General features: G+C 40.3%; 1 protein-coding gene across 3 annotated transcripts in view; it reads right to left on the bottom strand.

Moving 5' to 3' along the window:
- The window catches only part of LTBP2 (latent transforming growth factor beta binding protein 2), a 161807-nt gene that overhangs the window by 79581 nt on the left and 57414 nt on the right, over positions 1-24812 (bottom strand). For all 3 annotated transcript variants that reach the window (XM_044435931.1, XM_044435932.1, XM_044435930.1), the window contains exons 4-6: positions 3835-4022; positions 1725-1895; positions 432-623 (exon numbers count right to left, since the gene is read on the bottom strand). In XM_044435931.1, the coding sequence (XP_044291866.1) occupies positions 432-623; positions 1725-1895; positions 3835-4022 (551 nt within the window). The remainder of the gene's footprint in view (positions 1-431; positions 624-1724; positions 1896-3834; positions 4023-24812) is intronic.

Here is a 24812-nt window from a genome sequence, read left to right on the forward strand (position 1 = left end):
GAGCTCCCTTCTAGGAGTTTCACTGACTTGTCCTATTCCAGAAGTTGTCATTTCAGGTAATTTCCAATCATGTTAGCCAGGGCTAGTGCCGGTTATCAGTAGCACAGTGATAGCCTAGGATACTTTCCTTCCAGATAAATAGCTCCTGGAGCCATTAGAGCAAAAGAAATTCTGCATCTATTCCACTTTTCCCTCCTTAGCAGATAATGTATGTCAAGAAAAAAGATAGATGGAGTAGTGAGGATTATCTGTAGAAAATACTGGAAGATTATCAGTAGAAATGGTTTAGTTTAAACTTGCAATAAAACTAAGGGAAATTGGCAGAGCAGTTGCCAAAAAAGGCCTCATCTGGAAGAATCGGTGGCATATTGTAACCAAGAATAGGCTTCACATGCCATTAGCCTGTGAGAAGCAATGAGACAAGTGCTTACCAAGCTGGTTGGACAGAGGAAGTGTGTACATAGAATGCTTCATGGAGTTGCTTGTCAGACTGTTGGGCACTTGCTTCTTTGCTGGTTTTAAAGCTGGCAAGTGGCAAAACTTCCCTGTAGAGTTGGATGGGCACCAACATTCATCCCTGCCCACACAGCGTCCACCATTTAGACAGGGAATCTGGCAGAAATCTGTAAATAAAATAAATCTGACAGTCAAACCGATTCTAATATTTCAAACCGATTCTAATATTTCTGATTCAAATCAAGTAATGACTGTGTCATTGGGACATTCATGTGCTCTATGTACTTATCTTAACATTGCTCCCTCAGCTGTAGAAAAATGTCAAGTTGCCCTTGATGGGGAGCACACCAGGCCAACTGAAGTTTCTAGCTAGCCTCACTTCCAAGAACCAAGACAGTTGTGACATTTAGATCACTTCAAATTCATGTAATTTGTCCCATGGAAGAGGGTTGCAAATACAGGACAGAGGAATTCTGAAGAGCAATTGCATATGCAACATGGTCACAGTAAGACTATCATTTCAGTTCACCAATTTAAGTCAAAGTCATCTGAAACACCCTTAAAGTCAATCACATAATATTTGTGTATTAGACAGCATCAGGCCTTAGTGCAGCTTTCTGCAATATAACAGTTATTTAAATATGTTGGATTTCATCTCATTCCAAGCCATCACGGCAATGGCTGTACTTCTGTGTGATGGGAATTGTACTCCATCTTATCTGAATGGTGCCAAGCTGTAGAAGGCTTCCCTATCTCTGATGGCTGACCTGTCCAATTCACTAAAATTTCCTGTGCAATTATGGCATTGACAAGATCAGAAGAAAAAACTTCAGCTGCCTTAATAATTAGGAAAAGTATAAAAGCTTCAGCCAATTCTCCTGGTTTCCACAGAAGTGGAAGAAGGGGATGGGAAGAAATTAGGTGTTGGGAGCCAGGACCAAAAGCTAATGCCAATGAAAGCAGCAGATTGGCCCTGACAAGAAGAAACACTGCAATGCCTGTCTGTGCTTCTGACTGGAAGCCAGGGACTGTTATATCCAGAGCAGAATGGAGAAAGACAAAAAGGTAACTGCAATTGACCTCTTGTCTCAAAAAGGGCAGGATCAATCTCAGAGAAGTCTGCTTCTTTTTCAGACAAGTGGACTTGTCACAATAATTCTGCTGCCCTGAACTCTGCTGCAGCAGGAAACTGCTAGTTTAACAAACAAAAGGAAAAGAGGATGATAAATAAACTTTATGAAATGGGTCAGACATCTTGGGAGACTCACAGATACGGAAGCCAGATTTAGGATCATGGTTATGTCCACCCTGACTGTATAAGGTGGTGGTGTCTCCTTTCTCACAGCTATTGAAGCAGTGACCCTGCCGACAAGTCTGTTTGCAGATTGTGGGAGTGAAGACAATCTTTATCTTCCTGATCTTTTCTGTCAGGTTGACACCTGCAAAGAAAAGAAAAGTGATATAATAGAGTAGAAAGGTTTATCTGAGCAACTTTGTTTCTGGGCACTTGCAGAATTATGTCCTTGATTGATTGCAGTGAATGAACTGTTCCAATAAGGTCATGTCTCACTCAGGAATAAGATACACACACCTTTCAATATTATTCTGTAAACAACCAGCTACACCAGTGCTATAATTTTACTCAAAAGCAAGCATGAGACCAACCTGGGGTAAGGGGACTTTAATGCTTTGTTCCTCCCCGTAGTTGCAATCTGGATGCAGGAACAGGTGCTGTGCTTGCAGTTTGCATAGGAGAAAAGCCTCCATTTGTTTCAATGGAAGCTTTGTGGATGTACAACTGAGATCCAGATGGGGAGCACAATAGAAGGCAAAAGGCTGAAGCCCCCCTATCCAACATGGTTTTGATAATGTCCCCTCAATTTCTTTTGAGTAAAAACCAAGTACTGATGTAGCTGTGTGCTACAAATTACAGGTAACATGTAATCTGAATCTCAGAAATAGTGCCCTTTCCCTATTTCTGCCATCAAATGAAAACTATTGTTTTACTTCTGGTCGCAGTTTCTTGATTCATCTTTTTTCCTGACCTCTTTTTGTTTAGGTGATAAATGTTTAAAATTCCTTCACATAACTTTCTCCACATAGGAGATTTAAAAGAAAAACTTCCTGAAAGAATTTTCATAACATTACAGATAAAGCCATAAAAAGCAATAGCTTATGCAGTCAGAAGGTGAATAACAGGATTTGTGGTTTATGAAGTGAATCAACAGGATACATCTCAAGGACTAAGCAAATAAGAGGTTTTTTTTTTAAAGGAAGGGGTAAGAACACATTAATTGAAAGCTGTATGGGAGTATTTCTTTATTAAAAAGATAATAGATGCCTTCTCTCTTTATGTCTCTGTCTGTTCCCACTACCTCTCCCTTTTTAAAAGAAAGATAGGAGACTGGGAAAGTTACCCTGAAGGGAGTTGTTCGAATAAAATAATAATCCATAGCAATAATGTCTCTCTCCCACATCTCAGTAGAGCATTTGGCTACATTCCAGTTTGCTCCTATACTCCTTCAGCTAAGAAAAGAGTAAGAGTCAGGCCAACTAGCTGAGATGAAGCAAGAGGAATAATGGGGAAAGCAGTTTGGATGTTAAGGCTGTGAGAGAAGCACAGAACAGTTAAGTTGGAAGGGGCCAAGAAGGCCATCGGGTCCAACCCCCTGCTGTTACAGATCACCATTTACACCATCCCACTCAAGAGGTTCATCTGGTACCAGTGAGAGGTGGAATGGTGTTGGAATGGCTGAGGAAAGACAGTCTGGGAGAACAATTCCTAAATGGCATAATGGATTGAGACTTTGTGGCAGAAATTAATTTGTGTCAGGTCTAAAAGCTAAAACCTGGAACATGTGATGACTAAAATGTCCTCTATGCAACAAGCAGAGTACCTTCCCTCCTGAATACCCATAGCCTAACCCCACATATTTCAGATTAAGGAGAAGATGCCTTCCAGGGAAAATGTTAGGACTTCCCTATAGCCTTAGCCCCAGGAACTATTTTTTATGCAACAAAAAATATTAAGCACTCTTCTGCTACCACATTAAATTACATTTCTCAAACTAAGTGAAAACAGAGAAACAAGATCATAAAGTTCATTTGAGTTGAACAGGAAGACAACAAGATGATAATTTCATAGAGCACAGCAACTTGTTAAATTCTGTTCTGATGTTTTTGTCTCATACTTCTAAGGAGAGCCACTTGAAGTTACCTGCAGAGATTGCCAGCATGTATGAAGTCTCACAATGGCTGTAACAGTCCTCTCCTGGTCACCGCCCCCATGCCATTACCATTTAGGAGAGTCTGAATTCAGAAACATTTTTCTGGAAAATAAATGAACCCACGAACCCTAAGTCATCTTTCGGATCTTACCCCAGAGAGATGAAGCAGGTTCTGGGAATGCTGTCCGTGGCCCAGCACTGCTCTGTTCAAATCCATTTCCATTGGGCAGTACATTGGATGTAAGCTGATCATTATTTGCAGCTGGATAGCGTCGCACTGTGCGGGAGGGACCTGAGTGCAGCTGAGGTGCAGCAACTGAACCACTTCTGCTCTGAGTCCTGTGGAAAGCAAAGCTAACATTTGTGCTGAACAGTTATACACCAACGATTCTTTCTAGATCAGAATATGAAGAAGATCTCAGTCTACTGACAGATCTCTGGATAATTTCCAGTAGATCAAAAGGGCTTCTTATAAATCATGACTGTTTAACAAGGGCAGCACATGAAATTATTCCTCCTGCAGAAGATTTTATTGTTGTTGTTGTTAGTGGCAAAGTTGTGTCCGACCCATCGCGACCCCATGGACAACATTCCTCCAGGCCTTCCTGTCCTCCACCATCCCTCGGAGTCCACTCAAGCTCACACCAACTGCTTCAGTGACTCCATCTAGCCACCTCATTCCCTGCTGTCCCTTTCTTCTTTTGCCATCTATTGTTTCCAGCATTAGACTCTTCTCCAGGGAGTCCTTCCTTCTCATTAGGTGGCCAAAGTATTAGAGTTTCATCTTCAGTATCTGGCCTTCTAAAGAGCAGTCAGGGCTGATCTCCTCTAGGACTGAACAGTTTGATCGCCTTGCGGTCCAAGGGACTCGCAGGAGTCTCCTCCAGCACCACAATTCAAAGGCATCAGTTCTTTGGCACTCAGCCTTCCTTATGGTCCAGATTTCACAGCCATACATTGCAACTGGGAAAACCACAGCCTTGACTATATGCACTTTTGTTGGCAGGATGATGTCTCTGCTTTTTAGTATGCTATCTAGATTTGCCATAGCTTTCCTCCCCAGGAGCAAGCGTCTTTTAATTTCTTGGCTGCGGTCCCCATCTGCAGTGATCTTGGAGCCCAGGAAAATAAAATCTGTCACTACCTCCATTTCTTCCCCATCTATTTGCCAGGAAGTGAGAGGATCGGATGCCATGATCTTAGTTTTCTTAATGTTGAGTTTCAAGCCAATTTTTGCACTCTCCTCCTTCACCCACATCAAGAGGCTCGTTAGTTCCTCTTCACTTTTATTTTATTACAGAAATAGAATAACCCAGACTTTGAATTCCACTCAATTTTGGCTGTTCAGTTTCAGAGCACCAAAACTTAATAGAAGTCCTTCCACTCCTGGGGTCTGAATTCATTAGTCCTAAGTGTATGTATGTTGATGGATCATGACATTCAAGTAAGCAGGGAAGAATAGATTCCAGAAGCCTAAAGTCTGACAAATCTAGACTGCACCAAAGGGGGAGGTGAGACAGGAGATCAACTATTATTTGGTTGTTCTCAGAAATGTCTCCTACATTTCCTTTATCAATTTCATTATGTAGCATTATGAAAGGTATCTTCTGGAATGTCCACATCTCCCCCAACTGGAGGGGAAGCATTTAAATCAGTTTTAGAACTGTTAGGGAAGACTGTTTTCCTAGTACCTTGCATACATCATGTGTCAACAAGGGAGAGATGGCTTTTTCAATCATGGCTCCCCACTTATGGAATATCTTCTTTATGATGGTACAACTAGTACCAACATTACAATTGTTTCAGTACAACAGCTCAAAATGTTTTCATTTAGCCAGGCATTTTAATGGATTGGTTTTGTTTCTTCTGTTGCATTTGCTGTCATCTTTGTTTTCATCATGATGTAGTTTTAGTGTTTTTATTTTATCACATATTGTAATATTGGTACAGCACACTAGTATCTGTAAGAATGAAGTCCAGTTTATTAACAAACAATAAATTATGAAAGAGTTGGGTTCAGAACTTGTTTATTGTCATCTTCCTATCCCTTGTCTTCTTTGTTTTGTTTCTCTTAGAGAATAAAGCATTATTTTCAATTGTTCACTGTCTTATTCTCTTACCTGCTGAGCCAAGTATAATCCTAAATTTCTCCAAATGCTACTGAAGGCTTCTTTTTCAGTGCTGTCTGCTGAGAATTTTGCCCTCGGAGATTGCTTAGCATCAGGCCAGCAGACTCTCTCAATAATAGACAAAGCTTGTAGGATAGCTAGAATATATTTCTGTTGGTTCATATTGAGCAGTGCACAACCAAAACAGATCTCACTTTGGCCCATTACCATGCAATCCACTTTTAAAATATTTGCCAAAAGCGCAGATGTATCTGGGCTCAACCTTACCTCCCCCACAAAAGCACACAAATACTATCAGTCATGTGGCCTTGAGCATGGGAGCCATCGCTGGTGTGGATGTGCAAGATGGGAATATTTTCACAGGGACAGTTCAGTTGTAATCCCAGCCTCTCATCTTCATCCAAACATGAGGGATCCCTTGAAAGCCTGCATACCCTGTGTTAGGGTTGGAGGCGCACATTCTAATTCCTGTCTTTGGCACTGGCAAGGGCAGAGATGTAGCCAAGAAAGAAGCCTGGCCAAAGAAATAAACAGAATATTCAACCCGTAAAAGTCATAAATGAAAGAAACTTTACAGGGACTGAACACCCATTAGTGAATCTGCAATTTTTCTCAGTAAATTTATTTACAGACCCTGGCTTTCTGCAGCAGCCAAACAACAAGAAGATGCATATATTCACAGTTCTCAAAGCCAAACTCTTTCGTGCCCATTTAACACATGCTGGTCGTCACAACAGACTCTCACAGAGCACGGCTTGTTTTAACTTAGCAGATTCTAACCTCCATTCTTTCCTAGGCTTTTCAATTCCATTCTGCCCTGTTGGTTCCCATTTTCCTTTCTGAGGGAACAGAGCCAAGCCTTCCAGACAGCTTGTCTGTAAGAGCCCTGACCTCCCTCTATTATTTAGCATCCTAAATAAACTAGGAGTTTGTACTAAGATCTTTGCAGAAACCTAAAGTGTGCCAGTGAGATTAAGTAGGTCTTATGCATGACACATACACCCAGCAAGCTGTGTGTCCTAATTTTGCACATTCCTACTTAATACACAGCATCTACTATGAATGCAAGTCCATTTGTACAACTAGCATGAATTCCCAGTTTTGAGATCCTATGCCACCTACCCCCAACATCGTTGGAGGGGGGTAGAATTATTTGGAGCCTTCTGATGTCCTACAACTTCAGAGATGGGAGTCTGAAGGCTGAGCCCCCCACTACCCCCTTACAGCCAGTGTAGAAAGAATCATGCCGGTTCTCTCAAGGGAAAACTGGGCCTTGGGGAGATGGAAAAGGGACATGTCAGGGCACAGGGAGGAGACTAGGGCCCGCAGCTTGCACCATGTCCTACAGGAAGCCCTAGAGCCTTCCTTCCCCTTCACTGGTGCTTCATCTAGACTGCCAAAATGGTGTGAGGCATTACAGCACCAGAGATTGCCACCACCGTGCCTTGCTCCATACATTGGATCTATGTTAGCCTTCCAGTTTGGAAGCTTATATTTATGATAAACATGCACATGGTGGGCATGTTGTGAGCGGAGCCGGCTGGAAGCCGAGGGTCAGATTGGATGGCCTGGGAGGCCCCTTCTGGCTCACTCTGTTTCTATCCCTTCTGGATGGCAGTGGATTGCCCTCTCACTTGATTTAATATCCTTGCCTATTTAAAAGTTGGTAGCAATAGTTTTCTGTTCCATCAAAACTGGGAAATTATTATTAATTAGATGCTTCTTAGCTTAATCACACCTTGGGTATAGAGTATGCACATATAGGAAAAACACCCATATCTTGGCTTATTAAGCCAGGTTATGACTGTCTAAACTGGACATAAAAGTGAAGATGGTTGGATCCTGAGATGTGTGAATCAAGTTCACAAAAGGGGTCTTTTCTGTTTTCTCTGCCCAACACAGTGCCCTACAGGCTCTGAAAAGCTTCTCTAGTAAGTAAGGTGATTCTCTTAAGCAGTGGGGCAATCCTCCAGGAGCCATAGGACAAAGGAATTGGCTAAAATAAGACAGACTGGAAAGAGTTACATTCACAGAAGGTGCCTCTGCCTGATTTTGGGTGATTCCCTTTTCCTACTGCAACCCCCTTACCACATGCCTGTGCATTCAGGAGGGTTCCCAGACCCAAAGAGTCCTTCATGAGATACAGAGTCTGCAGGGGAATGAAAGGAGGGATAGAACAGTTTGCTTCCAGGCATATCCAGTATCTTAGGTTCTAAGCCAATGTTACTTGAAGAAGTATATCCTGAGCTGCCATGGTTATTCCTGGAGACTATACTTTCCCATCCAATGTTAGGTGTGTTTTAAAAATGTTTTACAAAAGGACATCAGCCTGTGACCAATCTCTCTTCAGTGGCCTGAGGTGCTGCTCTTGATTCACTCCTGACTCCTCCAAAAAGTAGCAGACAATAGGAATACATCTAGTGGCTCTTGCGTATTGTTACAGCTGATTCCTCCAAGGACCTTAGGATTCCATGCACAGCACTGGCCCTCATTGCTTGCCAGCCCAGGAAGTGCCCTTTCAGCTCCTCTCCAGCACTGCCTGCAACAGTATGTACATGACCTGTTCTCAATTAACTGGACAATTTTAACTCATTTTGCATCATCAGTATGTTTTTCTCTTCATGATATACTTTGCTCACTGCGGCACAGAACCTAGCAATAGCAATTTCATCCCCTGACTGATGATTGTTGAAAGAGGGTTAATGACCTTAGGCCAGGGATAGGCAGAGAGGATCTCCAGATGTTTTAACTTCAACTCCCAGCATTCCCCAACTTCATTGGGGAGTTGAAGTCTAAAACACCTGGAGATCTCCTTTCTGCCAACCCTTACCCCAGATCGCCTAACACCTTACCACTGAAAATAGCTAAATGCAGAGTACCAGCACACTAAGAGTCAGTCCACAGATTACAATTGCCTGTAGTTCTAACCATAATTATACATGCCTTAAGACCGCCTGAAATTAGAATAGCTTAAACTGAAGCCAGTGCAGGATAATCTCTTCCATTATCCAAATAAACCATGGGACTGGCATGGCTCTGTTCATATGTTAATGCTTTCTTTAATTCCCTCTCCACTGCCTTCACTTCATGGGCATGTGCAATTTGCTGGTGAGACCAAATATGCTTTGAGAATACAAGATGTTTATCCTATCTATCTACACAAAGCTAATAAGACTTGCAACCAAATTAGTGAAATAGTTTGATAACCAGGCAGGCAAATGAGCTGTTTCCATCTCTGAAACTCAGCAGAGAGCACCCTGCTTGGCTAGGCCACTAGCTTTTCATTCAGAAAAGTTTAGCTTCTGTTTCATCAAAAGTCTTTCCATTCAGTTTCATTTGTGTCACACTGGTGGTCATATAACATGTCTGTGCTGCCCACAGGAATTACTTTTTTTAAAACAACACAAAATTAGACTAGTACAACATATTTTGAGGCAATAAAATGGATGCATTGTCAAGAGATGAGTTGTCATAAAAGCCACAAGAGTATGAATTTAACATAGTAAAAAGAAACATATTTCAATATTCAGATGGAATTAACCAAGGGCTTTACAGGCACCTAAGAATGGGCTGGCTGAACTACCTAAAATATGAAATTTCTCATTGGTAGTTTCTTTACACGGACAAGAAAAATTGTGGCCAATAACTTATGGATATTCTAAGAAAACACAGTTCAGGCAACACTTTAAAACAGCAAGCAGCTAGAAACAGCTAGAGTACCACCACACTACCAGCAAGTCTACAGGCTGCAGTTGCCTACAGACATGCAAACAAGCCCTATGTCTTATGCAAATGAATTCCATTGCTTAAATGTGTATTTGTAAAGAAGTATTTCCTTTCATCTGTCCTGAATAATCTCCCACCAATCAGTGTAATGAAAGGACTCCAAGTTCTAGTATTATGAAAGAGGGAGAAAATGCTCTCTGTCTACTTTTGCTAAACCATGCATAATTCTGTACACTTCTATCATGTCTCCCTGAATTTAATTTTTTTCTAAATGAAACAATCCCAGCTATTGTAATCTTTCCTCATAGAAGAGGTGTTCCAGCCGATTGATCACTTTAATTGCCTTTTTCTGCCTTAAAAACTTCACTTTTTAAATCAAGTTGGGAATTTCTATCCCAACATGCACTGCTTTGCACCTGCTTATACTGAACCACATTGACCATTTTGATGCCCATTCTCCCAGTTTGAGGAAAACCTTTTGGAGATCCTCACAATCCCTCTTTGTTTTAAATAAATAAACAAATAATTTTGTGTCATCAGCAAACCTGAGCACTTCACTGCTTACTCCTAATTCAGATCATTTATGAATTAGTAGAAAAGCAGTGGTCCAAATACAGGTATCTGTAGGACCCCATTTTTCCTGTGGGGCTCCTCCAGTGGGAGAATGTACCTGTTTTGCTCTTTGACCAGTTACTGATCCATAGGACCACCTCCTTGCTTATTTCATGACTGCTAGATTTGGTCAGGAGCCTTTGGTGAAGCACTTTGTCAAAAGCCTTTTGGAAGTCCAAGTAAACATCCCTGTCCACATGTTTATTGACATTATCAAGGAAGTCTAATACATTAGATAGTAAAGTTGCAATCTTAACCAGAAATCATGTTAATTTTGTCTTAGCAAGACTTATCCTTCTGTATGCTACCTCATCTTATCTTCAATAATGTGTTCAGTTAGAATACCTGGAACAGATGTTAAACTAAGTGGCATATAATTTCCCAGATCCCCCTGGATGCTTTTTAAAAACTTGTCTTTTGTTGATCATTCTCTGGACTTCTCATACAAAGGCTGATCTTAGGGACATGTTAAATATTTTTGTAAGAAGATATATGAATTCATACTTCAGTTTTAAGGAACTCTAGGATGGATATAATCTGGGTTTGGTGATTATTGACTTTCAGTTTCTCAGTAAGTTTGAGAACTCCATTTTTGTCACTAGTATTTGTCTTATTTTGAGGAAGAGAGTCCTATCAGAACTGAGAAACTATCAGTTCAGTATCTTCCACTGTAAAAACAGAAGAATAGGAATCATTCAGCTTTTTCTCAATCTCCTTATCCTCCTTTAATTCCATTATCATCCAACAGCCCAAATAACTCTCTAGATGGTTTCTTGCTTCTGATAAAATGTAAAGAATTCTTTATTACTACCTTTGATATTGTTAGCAATACACCACACAAACTGTTCTTTTGGATCTCTTATTTTCTGCTTGCTTTTCCCTTGTATCAAGTTCATGCTCTGTTTTGTTTTCCTTGGTTAGGTAAGACTTCCATTTTCTAGAATAAAGCCTTCTTTTTGCTAGTAGTTTTCCTGGCACTGTTCATTAACCATGCTGGTGACCTCTTGGCCTTGGTACTGCCTTTCCTAATCTGTGGTATACTTATTATTCTAACTTCTATTGTTGTGGTTTTGAATAATCACCAAGCACTTTAAAGGGATTTAAGCACTTTTACCTTCTCTTTTACCAGTTCTTCCATTTTAGAGAAGTTTTCTTTTATGTAGTCAAACGTAACTGTGCTGGACTTCTCCAGCAATATTCCTAACTTCAGTCAGCTTTTCCCCCTGCTTCAGTTTAAAAGCTGCACTACAACCTATTCATTCATTCATTTCTATACCTCTCATAACCAAAGCTCTCTGAGCAGTTAACAAAAAAGCATGAACACAATAAAATGCAATAGATAAAGACATAATAAGAATTTAAAATTCACTCATTCATTCATTGGATGTTTAGCCCACCCTATTAGCCGCATGGCTCTTTGGGCACTATTTAAAAAAGCATAAAATAATGCAAGACAATGAAAAGACAATTAAAAAGACCTGGCCAAGAATAAAAGAAAGGCATCTGGCTAATTATGTCAGGGAGGTCCATAATTACCAGAGAGGTCTTACACAGACAAAAATCCTTCACAAAGAGGGCAGTCTTAACCTAGTGCCAGAGAGACAGTAAGCTTGGCACTAGGTGGGCCAGAGCAGAGACGTTGTTACAGAGATGGGGGTGGGGGCACCACAGAAAAGGCCATCCCCCTGGTTGCCAAGCTGCTCGAAGGGTTGGCACCCAGAGGCAGACCCCAGAGGATGAGTGTAGTATCTGGATAGACTGGTGTTCTGAGAGGTGCTCCAACCAGTATTGCACTCCCAACCACGTATGGCTTTACAGGTTAAGACCAGCATCTTGAATTGGGACTGGAAGAATACAGAAGCTCATGCAGGCAGGCAGAACTGATCATACATGTTTAGACCACCAGGTCGCAGTTATTAATCTAGCTGCCGCATACTACACCAGCTGTAGCTTCTGGACTACCTTCAAGGGCAGCAGAGTGTACTGCAATAATTTAGAGATTACCAGAGCATAGATTACTGAAGCCAAGCTATCCCTGTCCAGGTAGAGCCATAGCTGGATCAGCAGCCAATGCTGATAGAAGGCACCCCGAGCCACCTGCGCCTCAAGTGACAGAGATGGATCAAGAGGCACTCCCAAGTTATGAGCCTGCTGCTTCAGGGGGACTGAAACAGATTTCAGCCTTTTCTGCAGAAGGCTAAAGCTGAATTCTAGGACCTCACAATGACACTTCCCCGCATATGGATAATGACAAATCCATACAATATGGATAATGACTACTGAATCCACCCCAGCACTATCTACAAAACTATCTCAGTGATGCATACTATCCACAACCTTTGCACCAGGAAAAGAATTTTCCATGTGGTCAATATGCACAAACCCAGCTGTCTGTGTCTAATGATCAAATCTTCCACTACCACAAGTTCCCTGCCCCTTGAAGACACATCCCTGGCATGAAAGCATATTTGATCACCTTCCAAAGAATGGGTCCTCTTCTTGTAATGACATCTTCCTTCCCTGAGACCTTCATTTTCCATGACAGCACAGCACCTGTCACCCAGCTATTCGGACACTGCTATTTGGTCCCTGAAGGTCTCATCCACCAACCTCTCTACCTCTCTTAGCTATTCCAGGTCAAGAACTTTGACTTCAAGGGAACGAGCTTGTTCCCTGAGAGCCAGGAGCTCAATAAACTGAGAACACACCCATGACTTCTATCCAGCTGGCAGATAGTCATACATGTGACACTCAGTGCAATACCCTGGATAGCTTCCATAGCACTCCTGGCCTTCTGCCTTCATAACTAGGTTGTGGCTTTCAATTTGTATTATGGAGTTTGTTTACCTGGAAAACTAAGCTATTTATTTGGAGAAGGTGAGGAATTCACTTAGAATTATCCATTTATAGTTTAATTGTTTACAATGAAAAGTGAGGGAAGAGTTCACTGCCCTGGCCTCCTCACACTGCTGCCAAACTTGTACAGTTGTTTAACTTCCTTTTGTGCTGCTGCATTGTCACCAGAGCTCAGATACTTCATCACTAGGGCTCCCCATACTCAGTGAACTGGCTCCCTTGCAAGCCTGCCCCCTTATATAGTCCGAAGTTGCTTAGCCTAACTGCTGCTGCAACCAACCTGGAGGCCCACATCTGAAAAGCAGAGGGAGGCTGTGACTCAGCTAACCATCCTGCACTAGTTTTCTGTGGGTGGAAGTTAGTTGAGCTCTCTGTAAGTGGAAATGTTCTATTTAGGGGAAAGGAGATTAGTCAGTGGGTCATTGGAGGGGACAAGCAGACAATGGGGTAGGTGATTTGGGAAGGATGTGGTTTGGAAGGGCTGGGTGCCTTTTTGTGTATTTTTTAAAATTTAATGATATCCTGGACTCTTAAACCTGGGAAGACTTTATTTCTGAGCTTTAAGTTATGAATTTCTATTTAAAGTTCAGTATAAAATCTAAAAACCGAAACCCACACTGAGCCCAAACTGTAGCTAAACATTGTATTTTTGTTTGCATGTGTTAAGGGCTTACAAGTGTTAAGCCCTGCAAAAATCTTCCAAGTGGCTTCTCTGAGGGAGGATTGGAGGATGATAAGAGGGAGTTCTTTCTCAATGGAATATTGTCCCCAGTGAAGTCCACCTGACAGTAACATTCCCATCATTTCAGCACCACATTGAAACTTTCCTCCACTCCAAGGAATTTGAAAGTATATAAAGCTTTTTAATGGGTCTTGGGATTCTTATTGCTGATTGTTTAAAATGTTTTGATATTTTTGGATGTTAATGGTTTTATACTGTCCTATCTTATATTTTTAGGGTTTTCAACTTTGCACACTGCCTAGATAATTTTGGCTGTTGCCTGGATTCAAAATGTAATAAATGAAATAAATTCAGTGTAACTTATGCTAGCAGAATGGGAGGCATGGTCGTCTCTCAGTATAGAATCAACAAAATATCATATTTATTTTATGATTTATTATTACATTATCTTCAACCTTTTTTTTTTTTTTTTTTGCAAGGAACCCAAGGTGGCTTACATATTTCTCCTCTTCTCCATTTCATCCTCCCTTGAGGAAGGTTATGCTGAAAGTCAGTGATTGGTCCAAAGACAACCAGTGGTTTCATGGCTGAATGGGTAGTAGAAACTGGGTCTCCTGAAGCACAGTCCAATGTTCTAACAACTACACCCTAATAGTTATCTTCTGAATTGTAGCCCTATTCACTTATTGGGTAGATCTTATACAAACAAGGTGGGAGAATGCTATAGCCCTGATCCTCTACTTGAAGGTGAAAGTCCTACAGTTGTGAAGGCTCCAAAAGCAAGTCAAAACTCTGGAAAATCTGTATTTTGGCTCGTATGGAGAGCCAACACAAATATAGAAGGCTGATCACTTCAGACATTCACCTTATGTGAGCAGAAGCACTAAACATGAGAAAAGGGGTAGGAGCTGAAGCAGTCTCTGTCACACGTTTAATCTACTTGGTAAATGAAAACCTGAATAAGGCTAATGACTTTGTGTATCTATTAACAAAATAAAATAAAATAAAATTACATTCAGCCTTGTAGCCCAAATTAGTGGGTTTTCTTAAAAATTCTAATGTTTTCTTAGAAAAGGATGTTATTTCTCTTAATCTGTATGCAGACTGTTCAGTTGCCAAGTTTTCTGCCAGGTGAACAAAAGCAGGGGAACACCCTTACTTCAGTGTTATATCCCAATTAAATAAATTGAGCTGTAGGAGCAATCATGTCTCATTAGCAGCCATTCTATCAAGCTACAGCAAAGGGAGAAGTGTAACAGCAACACCCACTTCATCAGCTCAGCTAATATCAATGGTATACAGGGGTCAGGTTTCATAAACTGCCTTTAAAAGATATCAAACATTTTAAAATGTTCCACATTGTACTAATACGGTATAATATTTGCAATCAGTGCTGCCTTGGTTACTTTTTTAATCAATCAATTTATTAATAGATTAAACAGTACAAACCGAGAGGCAGGGATAGAAGAAACCGGACTCACTTAAGCCCTTTGGATATCCCCATTTTGGCACACTGTGTCCACATAAGGAAAGATCAGATCCCTAGTATGTAAGCATATTATCAAGCATAACTGACAGCAAAAACAAAAACAAACAATTCAAAACATAAACACACTGTACATGAAACTATGCATAAGAACAAACAGAAAAGAAAATGTAAATAAATGAGTAACTCTCTGGCAACCTTAGGAGCATCTTGGTTCCACCCAGCAATGTTCATGCATGGTCCTGCCACTCCCCATTATATCTTAGCTGAGTGGAATGGATACGTCTAGGCTTCCAGCTCAGCAATGGTACCCACTTTCAGGATACTTCATTCCTTTACTTTTCCCCCTTGGTTTCCCATTCCAGCTCCCTTTCAATGATCAACCAGCATTCCATGGCCAATGAGCATGCTCAGTCCTCATTAGGCTCATTTAGGGATTCTCACACTGTTTTCTTGAAATTTCCCAAGGGCTGGCATTTTTTTTCCTGGGGGGAGGGCAGGTAGGAGGTATACTCTCACAAAAACTCTGGAGTTTCCCCAAATCTACTGATACCTGCTTCTCATGTGTGAATGTACAGTTCCAGCAACCTAAGGATCCACACTTATTCTGTATTTGGACATAGCAGGAATAGCTTGGTTGATATGTCTTGGCTACCTAGGGTTTGTTTAAACTCTCAGTAGTCACGAACAAGGAGGACGAGCAAACAGGATGGCTCCCAGTCATCTGTTTCCTGAGCTAAACAACCCAGAGATCCCTCATCCCTTGGTTATCATGATATCCAATTCAAGAATTGTAGTTTGTTGTAGGTAGAACCACACAGTCTTGTGAACCATGGTTTTGTCTTGGATTATAAATTTGGGCTATTCTTCCTACAACAACCTACAATTTCAAGTTCAGATGTCATGATAAACTGAGGTGCTGTGGCACAATATGTGGCATACAAATGTTTTAAATAAATAGTAAATTATATCACCCTGGCTTTGTTCAACTCCCTTGGGTGCAGCTGGAGCTGTTAGGCAGTAAGGGCTTGCTCACTCCCTCTTCATTCTCAGCAGCCCAAGGGGTGTTAACAGGTCAAGTATTGTAGGGCATAACTCTTTGATCAGTTAAATCACAGATTAATTTTACTTATTGCATTGACATTCAAAATTTGTTGCTGTTGTATTATGTGATTTTTATTTAATAGATAAATGTGTGTATGTGTGTGCTCATACACACACAAAGAGAGATGATATTCCCTATTATCATACATAATTTGATTTATGTAAGTGATGTGTGTCTCTCTTTTACTAAATGTTACTAGTTTATTAAAATTGGTTAATAAACCAGTTACAGTAATTACAGAAGTTAGAGTTCAAAGGGATGTGTGTCATCTAGTTTAACCCCCACTCAATGCATGAGCTACAATGTAGAAAGCAATTATAGCAGTCCTGACACATGGCCGTCCCGGTTCTTCTGAAGTGCTTCCAGGGAAGGGAAACCACCACTTTCCAAGGCAGACTCTTCTAATTCTCACTGCATTTTACTGTGGCTGTACCCTGGAATGTTCTGAACATTACTGCTATGCGTTTATTGTATCTATTACTGATGTTATTTCAGTGTAGGTTTTATACTGATGTATTATTCATCTTTGATTTTAATGTATTTCTTTTTGTGTATTTTGATTATGTAAACTGTTCAGAGAGTTAATCAATCTTTACTAACAGGCAGTATAAAAATCAATCAAAGATCCTAATATTTAACTGATTTCCATCCATTGGTTCAGGTCCTGCCTCTGGAGCAACAGACACAATCCTGCTGCATCCCTGCAAGATAGCTCCTCGGATACAGAAAAACAGCTATCATGACTTTCTTTAATCTTTGCTTCTCCAGGTCAAACATATCCAAACCCTTTTGATCATTCTTCATAAGACTTGGTTTCTAGACACCTGGCCATCCTGTCTGTCCTCTTCTAGACCCATTCTAATTTGTCTACTGTTATGACTCCACTTAAGCAGTCTGAGTATGAAGAAAAGCTTGATTCACCTGGCCTTGGTGCCCATTGATGAGGCAGAAACAGAAACCAGGATGGAAATGTGCTGACAAGGCTGGGCACTTGGGGATAAATGGGAGAGTCTGAGCCAGAGTTGAAAAGACCATCCAGCCTTCAGGAACACCACTGCTTGAAGAAAGAGTTATTCTGGCTAAAGGATGGGGTAGAAAGAGAAGTACATCTAGGTCCTCCTCATTTAGAGTGCTAGATTAACCATTAAGCGAGGCGTTAAGCGATGGGACAGCATAAAAAAACTCCAAATAAATAGATTGCATGTCAGGCCTGTATAAGCAGCTGCAGCTAGGAGCTTGGGCCCATTTTGTCCATTTCTGGATATATGGCTGGCTAGTATACAAGCATCGTTGATGGAAACAACAACTCATCGGCTTTCGAACCCTAGACCATACCCTTCACCTTTGTTTCCTTGATGAGACTTTTGTGAACAACTCTGGATCAAGCCTCAACACCAAACCTCTGCTGCTTTTTTGAGCTGCTGATTGGATTAATTAGACTTCAAACTGGACACAAACTCTTTCTGCCTGTGCCTTCAACAGACTCTGGTAATTGCAGCTACTTTGGTTAATAGATTATTTGCTAGTGGATTCTATATGAAAGCTTAATTCCCTATTTCTTATCTGCACACTAACTGACGCCAACCATGAAGTCATCCTTGACATCCTTCTTAAAAGTGGCACCCAAAAATGAAGAGTATATAGTTACAGTAATTCTCACAATAGAGAGAAATATTTATTTAGAGCATTTTAATACCATTTATCAGCCAATTGGCTCTCTGAAACAGTTTACAATAAATTAAAACTACAAAAGCCCATAATCCCAACCAAAAACTTACATATAAGCAAAACACAACATTAAAATATTACCCCAACAATAAACCCAACAAAATCCCATGCATAATCCATAATAAGCATCCACAACGAATCAAGCCAGGGGCAACCAACAATCCAAGACAAAATACCGTATAAAACATAATACACAGTATAAAACTTAACCATTAAAATATTGGAAAAATAAGAAGGGTTTTATTTAAAATATTGGGAACATTAAAATAAGAAGTGGGGTCCCCCAAGGATCCCTATTATAGGACTTGTGCTATTTAAACTTAGGTATAAATGATCCAGAGTATGAGGTCAGTAATGAAGTAGCTAGGCTTGCAGGTATTATGAAATTATTCAGGATGGTGAAATGCTAAGAGGTCCTAAAGAGTTGAGGCCCATGACATAAGGAAATCTCCAGATTGGATGAACGAACAGCAAAATGGCAAATGCAGTTCAGTGTTTGTGAGCATAAAATGATGTACAAAAAGGCAAAAGCCCCTCCATATTTCATGTATACATATATAGGGTTGAACTGACAGTGATATATGAGAAAAAGGTTGCAACACTTGTCAATTCAGTTTGTGGCCACAGCTGAGGAAAAAAAGCCAATTTTCTTCTAGGAATGATAATGAAAATAAAACTGCCAGTGTTGAAATACCTTTGTACAAATATATGGTACAGTTGGAATAATGTGTAAAGTTCCAAGTAACTGTCTTCTTCGAAAGGTTATGACAAGGCAAGAAAACATACCAAAAAAAGAACAACCAAAATGGTAATGGGGTTGGAAAAGCTCTTGAGCAAAAGCTAAAGCATTTGGAGCTTTCTATTTTAGAAGAACAATAAAACTGCGATCTTATAGCTATTTATCTGGAAGCAAAATCCACTGAACACATCAGGACTTACTTACAAGCTGGCATGCATTGGATTGTGCTCTAAAATAGGATAAGATAGGTACAGTATATTATATATACTGCTGGGAGAGTGGATTAGCCATTGGCAGAGGTTATCAGCACACCGATGATACTCAGCTTTGCTTCTCTTTTTCATCTGACCCAGGTGCAGCAGTTTCTGTTCTGAACCTGTGTCTGAACAAGATGAAGGATTGGATGAGGGGCAATGAATTGAAGGTGAATCCAGACAAGAAGGAGGTGCTATTGATCAGTGGGTCTTCTGTTCAGATTGAAGATATCCACCCTGTCCTGGACAGGGTTCCAGTTCCCCCAAAGGATAGAGTACAGAGATTAGGAGTGCTTTTGCACTGTGAGTTCACTGCCCAGGAGTGCCTTTTATCATCTTCAGTTGGTCTACCAGCTTTGTCTCTATTTGGGCAGGCCAAGTCTGGCAACAATGATCCATATCCTGGTAACCTCTCGTTTCAACTACTGTAACTTGCTTTATGAGGGGCAGTCTGTGAAAAAGATCCAGAGACTGTAGTCCATTCAAAGTAGAGCTGCTTGCCTTTTAACTGGAACACTGAGGTGTGAGCATAACTCTGGTGTTACATCATCTACACTGGTTGCCAACTGAAGTCTGGGCCAGCTTTAAAGTGTTCACTCTAACATATAAAGCCCTAAAAGGACCTGGCTCTCTGATGGACTGTCTCCTCCCATATACACCTGCCTGGACCCTACAATCATTGTCAGAAGTCCTTCTCCAGCAGTATCTCTGAAGGATATAAGGAAGGTGGCCAGTAGGAGAAGGGCCTTTTTGGTAGTGGCACCCAACTTACGGAACCAGCTCCCCAGAGAGGTGCACCTGGCACCAACCTTTCTTGCTTTTAGGCTCCAGACTAAGACTTTTTTATTCTCCAACTATTTTAATTGTTGGATTCCATTATGATTTTACATTTTATGAAGGCACTGTGGATTATTTGGGATTATTTGGTTTTATTGACTATTGATTTGTTTAATTGATTTGATTTGTTATTTATTTTACTTATTTAGCTTTATTGCTTTTTCTTATTGCTATTATGATTATATTTGTGTTGTCATTGTAATGTGTTATTTATTGTTAATATGTTTGCTGTTGTTTTTAAATTGTAAACTGTCCTGAGGCCATTACGCTAAATTGGTACCATATAGAAATGCTTTTTAAAAATGCATATTCATAGTATGGAGAAGGTGGGGACATACTTTTTCTCTTTCCTTTAAAATAATAATCATCCAGTTAAATTGATTTGTAGCAGATGCAGGACCAATAAAATAAGGGCATTTTCATACAAAGTAGATATGTGATACAGTGATGGCCATGAGCTTAGATTCCTTTAAAGGGAGATTAGATAGGAACATGGGATCAATCAAAGCTAAGTGGAATCATTTTATTCTAATGTATATATTTTAATTGTTATTGTTTTAATTTTTGTGTATTTTATTCTATGTTGTGAGCCGCCCCGAGGCTTCAGCCAGGGGCGGCATAGAAATGTTTTAATAAATAAATAAATAAATAAATCTCCAGATTCAAAGATAGCAGGCCTAGCATCAGCATTCAAGGACCGTGAGGCACTTGTCTAGCCCTATCCCCAGCATCACCTGACCCTGTCCATAATTTGCAGACTTACCTACTTAATAAGCTCCCTTGCAGCCTTATTAATTGAAACAGCCCATTGTGTTGCCATCAGGTAAATGCATTCATGAACAAGTGTGCCCAAAGTACTTACACAGCACAGGCTCTCCTGGTGGTAACACTACTATAAAGTGTCACCAGTGCCCAAGTTACCAGCATGGTAAAGTGGCAGTAAGTACTTGGAAGAATAAGTGCTGTGGGGAGCCTGCTGAATGTTGCCCACCCAGCACCCTCCAAAAGCTGCAGCTGGGCCTGGGGAAGGCTATGCCAACTGCTGTGTATTCCCAGCAGCATCTGACTGGGCCCTGTGTAAACCAGGATGGTAGACCAGAAAAAGGAATTTTGATCTTATCTTGCAAGCTCATCTTTTGCTCTTCTTCCTTGGAAGATTTGTGACAGTGATACATTTTTAAAAATGCAAACATACTCAAAATTTACTAAATTTTTAATATGGTCTGGCTCAATAATGGTATAAAATTATGCAAATCACATGCAAACCTTGTAAATTGTGCAATAAGAAGAGTCCAAACACCACCATTAAAGAAGTAAAACAGGAATAAAAGTTTTGAAATATTACAATTATAGAATAAAAGGTAAAAAGTATAATGGCAAAAAGATTCATAGCTGCCATTGAGGCTTCCCCGACACTGACCATTTACATTCAGTGCACAAAGCAAAAAATAGCAGAAATGTATCATCAGAACTGACAAGATGATCCAAAGTAAAAATCAGCCTGTCCATCCAAGTCTGCCAAACAAATGCTTTCTTTCAAATTTTAGATCTGGATTTTCCCATAAAGTTAATTGTGCATGTGCAAATACATCAAACTGCAGTTGAAATGAAAATATATCCCACATCTCTCTAGCTGTCACAACTAGAGAAGGCACATAACCCAATGCAATCCATTTGGGAAGAGAATCCAGAAACAGATATTCCAAAACTGACCAGGGAGAAGAATCCAATGTAAGTGGGAAAGACAGCAAGTAGGCCTAATAGTATAAGAAAGGTCAGGGAGTCCGAATCTGCCTTCTATAATTGAAAGTTTCAAGGGCATTCATAGTAGAATAGAACCTCATAAAATTTACAAAAGAAAACAGTAACGTCTAGAAATTCTTGCCAGTTATTAATACATTGCAGGCAAACATAAAGGCAACACTCACATGAAAAACAGAACATTATTAGTAGAACAAAGGATAATTCAATGCACTGAATCTATTCCTGGACTATTCAAAGTTGAACACCAATAACAGACTACTGAAAGACACCCTTTCTTTTCAAGGTGGTTTATAGATATTTCCTCCCTGAAGTTTGATTTTTGAATCCACATTTGACATAAAATAGCACAATTTCTTGAGATTTTGACAAGAAGAGAAAATAGATTTTCTTCTGGTATTGGTGAAGACAGCAGGCTGGATCCAAATTTATTATGTCTGCATTTTCAAGAAAAATGATCTGTGAAACAGGCTACGTTGTTTTGTAGGACTAGATGAAAGAAAGTAAACTCTAAGATCTTTCTTTCATGCTATTATTGAAACCTTGGTTTGTTCACAGCACATTAAATACTTCCTTGCTGTGTCAGACAACATTCGCTAGTCAGATGCTTTTGGAAAGGTCACCAGGGTTGGAAAGTCTGGTGTGACTTTCAGCAGAGTTGCCTTATAGAGAGAAAACATGGTAACGCAGGATTTGGTATTAAAGGGAATAAATGCAGACTAAAACCTGTTCTGAAAGAAGTTCAAATCAATTTATTTATTGGTGTTTCAATAAAGATTGTTAAAGAAAGCTATTCTACATTGTTTAAATACAGACACCCCCTAAAGTTGGATTTGGCAGTGTTAGTAAGTTAAGGCATGAGATAAAAGTTAATTGTTTCCATCTGGGAGAGAACACAACATATTGATTGTTGCAGAGGCTAAGAGGAAGGGTCTGAAGTTCCAGAAAGGAACTTACCATCTTACAGAACAGGAAGAAGAAACAAGAAAAGTGGCTGTTGATAGAGCCAACTGGGGTCTGGAAGCATGTGGGGTATTCCTATTATCCAACCACCATGACATATAGCCTACCTTACAGAAGACAATATTTTACTTAAGGGCATCCTTTATTTGAAGGGCTGTCCAGTCCAAATCAATTTAAAGATTTAAAAATAAGAAGAAGGGAGAAGAGGAGTCTTGAAGTTCCCATCCATATTAGCACCTGGCCAGTAAGACTAAGCAGGCATATAGGGAACCTGCTCATAGCCTTCCCTGCTATAAGAAGATGTGCTGTTTTTCTATTTCAATTGTAAACTTTATTCCTGCACAGAGAACTGCAGGGAGGCAGTAGCAACAGCGACTCTTAACTGCTTTCATGCCTTTCCTCATCTGGAGTCAAAACAAGAGGGCACGCAATTGTGTAGAAAAAGCAGTTGTTCCATATTGTATTGTCCCCTTCAACATCCTGGTGTCAGAGGACAAACTATATCAGACAATACAACAAGCAATCTCTGCTAACCTTTGAAAATCCCAAAATTAGAAATTCAGAATCCTCCTGCCTTTGAAGCCCTAACTCAGCTGCTCCCACTATTTTGTCTTGGGCAGCCATGCACTTTACCTGGCAGAAGTCATCCTCCATTTAAGGTTGGCCTCTCTTGGAAAGGCTGTCAAGTCTCAGCCTGATCTAAAGAACCATAGGAAGGGAAGACACGGGCCTTGGCAGGTAGGCAGCAGACTGAGTGGAACAGGTCACCAGTTCATTAGTTTTCCCCACAGTAATAAGATGTATTGTATGCCTATTTAAATCATAGTAATTATTTAAAATATTACATTTAGCATATGTAAATGTTATGCAAATAGTTACCCCTTCTAACCTTTTGTATAATTATACCTTTCTTCTTTTTTGTGGGGGTGGGGAGAATATAAATAACCACCCTAGTCATAGTCAGGGTGTGAAATAAATGACAGCCAAACCTCTCGTTTGTTCAAAATATTTGTTAACCAGAGATAAACTACTATCTGAATATTATGATTATTTTCACTATGATGGCTTATAGCCAACGATGGACTGCAACTCGCTGAATTTGTTTGCAGTAGGCTAACTTCAGCTAGTGGCAGTGCCCAGCCATGGCTTCCTTGGACTTACTGCAAGGTATGAAATCCCCCCTCACTGCCCCCCTTAGCACTCTCTTCAACTCTTAAATCGTTTAGTTCTGGGCCTATTCTGCAACACCCTGATCCAAGGAAACCATTTGTTCTTCAAACAGATGCTCAGACCTAGCAATAGGAACTGTAGTCTTTTAAAAGGAACAGAAAAGTGCACTTATCATTTTCAAAAATTAACCCTTTCCAAGCAGAACTATACTATTTGGGAAAAGGAACTCCTGGCAAATGAATCAGCTTTGGAAACTTGGAGCCACTTACTGGAAGGGGCTGATCATTGCACTGATATTCACACTGATCATAAAAATTTAGAGCATTTCCAGACTGCCAAAGTATTAAATCAATGACATACTCTCTGGGCTTTGTTCTTTTCCTACTTCCGTTTCACCATCACGTACATTTCTGGTTCTTAGAATAAATTAGCAGACATTCTCTGTCATTTAAACCTGTTTTCTAGTCATGACAAAAGAACAAATGCCTGCAGCCCTCATTCTTCACCCAGAAAGTAAGTTGCTGTCAGTCCTTCCCACTCTTGGCTTGATGAGTTGTGCCACAAACAACAAGATGACCCATCTCTGCAGGCAAAGTGGACTGAGTTGATCAGGAGGACCTTGCTGAATTGGTCACCCTTTTACATACAAGATGGCCTTCTTTATCATTTGCAATGTGTGTATGTCTCCCTCCCCTGCAGCTAAAAGAAAAAGTTGTGCATCAGTGTCATGACACCCTTCCACTAGGATTTTATAAAACTTTGCAAAACTTTGAAAATGATAACCCTTGATTCTTGGTGGCCTTGGGTATATCACAATGTCAAAACATGTGTGTGTGCCTGTACCATTTCTCAGCATGCAAAGCAACCAACTAGAAAGCCTGTGGAGTTTCCACAACCTTTCCCAGTTCCCTCAGGACTGTGGAAAACTGTCCTCAGATTTTATCACTGACTTGCCTTCCTCACAGGGCAAACTGTTATTTTGGTGGCGGATTTATTCATAAAACAGCTCATTTTATTCCCTGTGAAGCATTACCCTCCACCAGAACTATTTTGCTATATTGGCATGGATGGCCTGATGCTT

The sequence above is a fragment of the Varanus komodoensis genome, unplaced genomic scaffold (genome assembly GCF_004798865.1).
Source record: "Varanus komodoensis strain SLA01 unplaced genomic scaffold, ASM479886v1 scaffold3, whole genome shotgun sequence".
NCBI lineage: Eukaryota > Metazoa > Chordata > Lepidosauria > Squamata > Varanidae > Varanus > Varanus komodoensis.